This window comes from Rattus norvegicus, chromosome 3, assembly GCF_021556685.1.
Source record: "Rattus norvegicus strain SHRSP/BbbUtx chromosome 3, alternate assembly SHRSP_T2T, whole genome shotgun sequence".
Lineage (NCBI taxonomy): Eukaryota > Metazoa > Chordata > Mammalia > Rodentia > Muridae > Rattus > Rattus norvegicus.
Window position 1 is genome coordinate 168,867,557 of NC_141536.1, and position 6,443 is coordinate 168,873,999.

The window sequence follows — 6,443 nt, forward strand, 5'->3', positions numbered from 1 at the left end:
CTGAGAAGGTAGGAGTCCTGCCCTATCTGCTCTGCTCTCTCTATTCCTTACAAACTATTATTTCTTAATTTTATTTTTTTGAGACAGGGGCTCTCTCTAGCACAGGCTAGCACAGAACCTACTATCTAGCCCAGGTTGGATTTGAACTAACAAAAAATCTTCCTGATTTATCCCCCATGAGTGCTGGGACTGCACGCACGAACCACCATCCTACCTCACAATGTCTCACAAGACCCAACCTCTAACTAAAGGACTATTGACAGTTGGAAGCTTCTGGAAGAGGGGGGGGTCAGTTTTCTTTAAGGTTGTGGCCCCTGGTAGGTTGACCATGCTCCCGTGGATGTCCCCACACCCATATGTGTACGGACACCACAAATTGGACTCAATTAATTATACATTTAAAAAGAAAAAAGAAAAAGGGCATGAAGTTGGAGTGGAATTCTTTTTTTTTTTGAGACAGGATATCCCCTTTGTATTCTGGAACTAGCTCTGGAAAAGCTGGACTCAAACTCAGAGCTCTGCCTGCCTCTGCCTTGGAGTGCTGGGAAGCACCGTGCCCAGTTTTGCCTGAAATTTTCAAGGAATTAATAAAGATATTATTAAAAACTCACAATACTAAAAGCTTCACAATCCATGCAGAGCTACTTAAGGGTAAAGGTTTGTGCGAAAACCTGGTTACAGTGCAAGCCAGGGCAGAGCTGGCCCCTGGGTCTTCTCTGCCTCTTCCAGGGGTCCCAACCTGTAGCTATGGCGTCTCTGGGGTAATGACCCTCCTCTCTGTTCCCTGTTTTTCTGCATCAATGGAATCCCTCACCTGGGGCTGGTTAGTGAAGAGAAGATCTGGTTCTGGGGCAGAGCTCATTTAGGGATGCGATTTTCCATGTCACAATGCAAGTGGAAATGTCTGGCCCAGAACAAACACAATCCAAACCTTGAGCTCCTCCAGACAAAGGCCAGGGCATACCCCACCTTTGATTTGACTGTAGACTGTCTAGACAGAAAAAGAGCAACCTGTGACCAGATAGGTGGACTAACTCTGACTCAGGGCTGAGCCAAGCAGGAATCTCCTAAGTGCTAGGGACAAGATAAGCCAGTGATGAGGTCATCCCTGAACATCAGCACAGGCTTGGTATGGAAGGAATGGTGGGGTTGCATTCTGTTCTGGACAACCTAGCTTCCTACCTTGCAGGTCCTCGTCTGGGTCTCTCTCTACTCACTCTGGACCCTGAGTGGCTAGAGTCCCTCTCCTCCACTTTGTCCGTGTTCACGACCTGCTTCCTGAGGCTTAGGGGATTCCATTGGAGAGGTCCCAAGCTTGGTCCCTCCCCCTATTGAGAGATGCTTTTTGCCTGGTAGAGTACTGCCTTTGTTATGTGCCTGCCAGGAGGCCCCATGACATGCTGCAGACAGCACGTGGCTGCCACTCTGGCCTCTTTCAGAAACTGGCACATCCCTGAACACCACTGCATCTGAACATCTAGCAGCATATGCTTACAGTTAGAAGCAGGAGCCTCCACAGCTTCTAGAAAGGACTAGAGGCAGGAGCTGGAGAGGTAAGTCACCAGGCACATTCCAGGGCTGGTGATGTTCTCGCCTGCAGGCTTGCTCCGAGCTGCTGTCCTACCCATGGGGCCTGAGAGTAAGGACAGGGACTCCTTCTGTGGCCCAGAACTAAGCCACAGGGAAGAGAGCAATGGCCCCACACAGGAACAGCATAGACCCCACTGTCCTTGTAACCGTGTCCTGGGCCAGGACTGCCTAGATGGGCAGATCTTAGGCCAGTTGCGCCCCCTGTCAGAAGAGGAAGAATCCTCTGGGGCTACCTTCGTCGGGGAGCCTGCCTTCCCAGAGATGGACTCAGAGGATCTCCGCTTAGCCTCCTTCTACGACTGGCCATCTACTGCAGGGATTCAGCCTGAGCCATTGGCTGCTGCCGGCTTCTTCCACACAGGTAAATGTTGGGGTCTTTTTTGCTGGGGTCTGGATGCTACTTAGCGCTCTTCCAGGCAAATGGTTTTGTCCATTCCTGCCCTGAGGGAGGACTAATGAAAGGTACTTCTGTCACCCTTGCCCGGCCAGGGCTTGGGGTCTACCCCACTCAAGGCTGCTATGAAATCCTGGGCTTATGCTGGCCTTGTTCTGAGGGCCCTTACGCATGCGGAGTCTACTGACCTGGTGGTTTTGCCTGGCTTACATGGTTCTGAGGATTTCCCACACTCCTCGGGGATCCCCACAGTCATCAGTGCCTTTCAGGCTTGGTTATAGAGCTGATTAATCCCTTTCATCCCTTGACCCAAAGCCACAGAGCCAGAATCTATTCTACGGGGCAGGGGTCAGCTTGTACCATCCAGTGCTCATCTTGTAGGTAATCCTCCAGGCTTCCCAAGTACCAGGCTAGTGCAGGGACCAACTCCAGATAAATCCTTTGAGTACCTCTTCTAGTTATAAATTTAGAGCATTCCTTGAGCTTGGTCTGCCCTTCACTCACAGTAGGATTTCAGGCTGTCTTCCTGGCTGAGGGGAAGTGAGTCAGTGAGACCCGCTGAGGGGCTTTGTAGGTATGAGCATAACCAGAGAAATTGTTCACCTGTGGCAGCAGCAGGGGAGGAAACAGCTGTTTTCCTTGCACTGGCCAGTCAAGAGTCCATACTGATTTAGGAGAATCAGACACTGGTTAGGAAAGGTCAATGTCTGGAATGGTGGGAGCCCCCTTTAAAACGGAGCATCCTTGGGGCCAAAAGATGTCAGGGGGATTTTGTGGACCATGGATGCCTTCTGTGGGACATTGCCTGTAAGCAATCCTATTTGGAACTTCTGCTCAAGGTCACGAAGGGCACATTTTCCTATGACTGGGGGAGGGGCACAGAGCAGAGATGATTGAGGCCTGAGCCACTAAAACCAAAATCTGTCTGCAAACTGGTAGGGAAGGGGTCACCTCCTTATCCTGTAACTAGGAGTCCTCCTCGGAGGCCCTGGCACTCCCAGGCTGCAGATGCTCCAAGCCTTTGGCTCAACCCTACCCACACGCTCTGAGAACAACACAAATGCTAGCTCGACCTTTCCGGAATATTCTCAGGCCATCCCGACACATGCCCCAGGGCCATTGTCTTTATTCACCTTTGAGACAAGAGAGGTGTCCATGTGCCTTGTTCCCTTCTTGTTAACCTACTGGCAGATTCCAGTCCCGCATGCCCAAGCTCTGATGGTCATGGAGGGACACCCTGGAACTGTCAGCTAGGTGGGGCTACCAGCTGTGTGTCTCTGCCATACCCAGGCCAGCAGGACAAGGTGAGATGTTTCTTCTGCTACGGGGGTCTACAGAGCTGGGAACGTGGAGACGACCCCTGGACAGAGCATGCACGATGGTTCCCCAGGTAAGGGCCCTGTGGGCTGCTGTGGGTCTGGCTAATGAGAAGGGCCCCCAAAGAACTCTGTACAGCCTCCCCATCTCCCATGGTCCTGAGATATCTCTTCACACCTCACTCTTCACAGAGCCCTCTCTAGGTGGGCTGCTAGGGTAGGTACTTCCCTGTCGCTATCCTTTTCTAGGTGCTCACCTAGGTATTCAGAGCCCATCTCCAGGATAGCCTTGCTAGCAGGTGCCATGGGGGATACAGCCCTGACTACCTGTCACAGGAAGTAGTGGGTTCCATGGGAACAGAAGGCATGACCTAATCCCAAAGGCTTTCAGGGCTCGAATGTGACAGTGGGGCTCTGAGAGACCAGTCCTGCCTTCTGAGCTCTCTTCTCCAGGTGCCAGTTCCTGCTACGGTCAAAAGGAAGGGACTTTGTGGAAAGAATCCAGGCCTACACCCCCTTGCTTGGATCCTGGGTAAGTCCATCTGTCCTCAGGGCTCAGGCGGGTTGGCAGTCTCTCTGCTTTGTTTACTTAAGGCATTGGTGGCTCCCTAACAGGAACAACGGGAAGAACAGGAAGATACGGTCTCTGCCACTCCCTCAGGTGAGAGCCTGATGCACAGCCCTTGCAGTTTAGCCAGTGTTTGCAGCCTGCACGTGTGTAAGACGGGCGAGTGTCTCCACCTGCCAGTCAGCAGGGAGGGTGGGGACTGTGTCCTCGTGCTGTGTCCAAGGCACTGCATCCCCTTGATCCTAGTGAGAAGCCTGCTAAATACACTAGGGCAAACCTGGGGGCATGGCTGTATGCTAGGCTGGTTCTCATGGGCACGAGCCATAGCTTCTTAAAGCCAAGTGGGCTGCAACAAGAAGCCAGTTGAACAGAGATACAGAGGACATGGCTTTCCAAGTCCCTCCCTTCCGACCTATGGATCAGGGGTTTGAGGTTCTTCAGAAGCCCTTCTGAGGGGGACTTCTGACTTCGGGGACCACAAGGTACGCTTGCCAAACTTGTGGTTACTGGCTTTTCTCCCCAGTCTCATTGCTGTGAGATGTGATACAACAGTAACCATTTCAAAATCACGTGAGTCTGTACTTGGCGCCTGGCAGTGTTTTGCCTACTGTCCTTTCCAGTGGTGGTAGCACCTCTAGACAGAAGCTCTGATAATGCAGCATCCTCAGCGTAAGAGAGTTGGACCTGGCGCCTTCTGGGAACACAGATCCATGTGAATATAGACAGAGCATGCCACAGACCACTAGCCTTTCTCCACAACCCTGGGTTCTCTGTCCCCTGTCTGTCTCTGTCTGTCTCTATCTGTCTCTGTCTCTCTCTGTCTGTCTCTGTCTCTCCCCTCCCCCAGAGGCAACTGGGAATGCTTAGCATGGACCCAAAGCTCAGGTGTGCCCAGTATGTCCCCTTCACAAATGGTGGCTGCCTTGCTCCAAGAGGAGGGCCAGATGGCAAAAGCCAGAGGTACATCCACCCCCTCTAAGCATTGTCTGTCTTCCCCTGTCTCAGTCCTCTGGGCATCCATCACCATCTGTTTCCTGTTCCTCCCAAAGTGCCAAGTATATACAATATTTGACCACCTAATCTAAGGGGCCAGGTGGTGGAGTACCCTAGTGGAAGTTGTCCTTGGTGTCCTCAAGGAGGCTTCTGGCCTTGAGCTCATGAGTAGCTGAGTGCCCCACAAATCCTTCTGGTCTCTAGGTCAGAACTAAAAACTTGGTGGCTGCTAGACTTTCTTTGGGCCAGGCCTCCCTTCCCCCACAGAAGCGAGGCCTTTAATCCTTTCCTACTGTCTACAGCTCCCACCCATGGAAGCCCTGAGTTACTCAGATCCAGAAGAGAGACTCAGTCTGAAGATGCCAGTGAGCCAGGTATAGCCGGGATCCACATAAGTCAAATGGGCCACCCTCTTTCATGGGGGGGGGTGCAGGGGATAGGTGGGTGGGTGTGGCAAGCTCACTCCCTCCCTGAGGAGTCAGTCTCCTAGTCCCTGAGGATGCTGGCGAATCCTTGAGTCCCCAGGAGCTGAGGATGTGCAGGAACAGCTGCGACAGCTGCAGGAAGAGAGGAGATGCAAGGTGTGCCTGGACCGAGCCGTCTCTGTAGTCTTCGTGCCCTGCGGCCACTTCGTCTGTACTGAGTGTGCCCCCAACCTGAGGCTGTGCCCGATCTGCAGGGTGCCTATCTGTAACTGTGTACGCACGTTCCTGTCCTAAACCAGGTGAGGCCCAGGGTATCCCCAGCATCCTTCCTGCAGCCTACATGTAACCCGAGTGTCTTGCTTCTAGCAACTCTAGAGATGGCTAGGCTACAATTCCTACCCCCTCCACTCAACTCCACCTACTAAGTGGAGTCGGAGGGAAAGAGGGCTGGGGGACACCTCTTGTTTAGCTGATCATTAAGGGCTTGGAAAGGCCGACTTCAGAGGCACGTGGGCTAGATTTGGGCTTTGGGAGGGACACATGAACCTCAATTGCTACATAAATGTGTCACACCCCTGTCCTTGCTGAGGGATGGGAGCCATGGCCCTTCTTGGGTGCTCAGAGGTCAGTATGTTCCCCAAGATGTGCCTGAGAAGTTTCTAAACAGAGTGGTAGGTCAAGGGAGTCCCCGAAGCCAATGGCCCCTGGCTCAGACAAGTCTGATGAGAACAGAACTCATATGTGCTTCCTCTTCTCCCTCCAGGCGCTGTACTGCGGAGTGGGCACCCTGCCTGCCCCAACCTGTCCCAGACCACGCAGTGCGTCTGCCGAGGACACTCAGTGTCCACCACAAGTGGTGCAGCCTGGAGGAAGAGTTCCTGGTTTGTGTGAGAGAGTGGTTCTGCTGTAGCTTTTTGGATCTCCTTGAAGATAATAAAGCAGGAGGCCTCACCTCAGTGCTCAGTTAGGCTCTATGACATCCATGTCCCTTAGTTCACACTAGACGGGTCTCCGCTGTTTCTCACGGGCAGAGCAGCACCTGTCGGACGTCCAGCCACCTCTAGTCACTTTTCAAACTCCTTCCCACTTTTCCATCCCGGCGACCTTACGCTGGATTTTACACCTCTGGGATAGACTGGCCTCCTCGGGGGACTCTC

General features: G+C 52.8%; 1 protein-coding gene across 5 annotated transcripts; it reads left to right on the forward strand.

The window, feature by feature from the left end:
• Window positions 1–1,453: 1,453 nt before the first annotated feature.
• On the forward strand, window positions 1,454–6,242 carry Birc7 (baculoviral IAP repeat-containing 7). 5 transcript variants are annotated; one of them, XM_087651227.1, is made up of 8 exons: window positions 1,502–1,951; window positions 3,275–3,374; window positions 3,754–3,832; window positions 3,916–3,961; window positions 4,718–4,828; window positions 5,164–5,235; window positions 5,387–5,585; window positions 6,050–6,242. In XM_087651227.1, the coding sequence occupies exons 1-7, from the start codon at window positions 1,585–1,587 to the stop codon at window positions 5,578–5,580; spliced, it is 969 nt and encodes a 322-aa protein (XP_087507353.1). In that variant the 5' UTR covers window positions 1,502–1,584; the 3' UTR covers window positions 5,581–5,585; window positions 6,050–6,242. The 5 variants fall into 5 exon arrangements, 3 of the variants coding, with proteins under 3 accessions (XP_087507352.1, NP_001292139.1, XP_087507353.1); NM_001305210.1 differs by lacking the exon at window positions 4,718–4,828 and having other exon boundaries at window positions 1,461–1,951; XR_015682794.1 differs by lacking the exon at window positions 4,718–4,828 and having other exon boundaries at window positions 5,352–5,585.
• Window positions 6,243–6,443: the final 201 nt, after the last annotated feature.

What these genes read in the sequence shown, in the direction of transcription:
- Birc7 (XM_087651227.1), top strand. Translation starts at nt 1,585, where the DNA reads ATGTTCTCGCCTGCAGGCTTGCTCCGAGCTGCTGTCCTACCCATGGGG. An exon ending in CATGCACGATGGTTCCCCAG is followed by an intron (nt 3,375 to 3,753) that starts GTAAGGGCCCTG and finishes TCTCTTCTCCAG; the next exon opens with GTGCCAGTTCCTGCTACGGT. An exon ending in CCCCCTTGCTTGGATCCTGG is followed by an intron (nt 3,833 to 3,915) that starts GTAAGTCCATCT and finishes GCTCCCTAACAG; the next exon opens with GAACAACGGGAAGAACAGGA.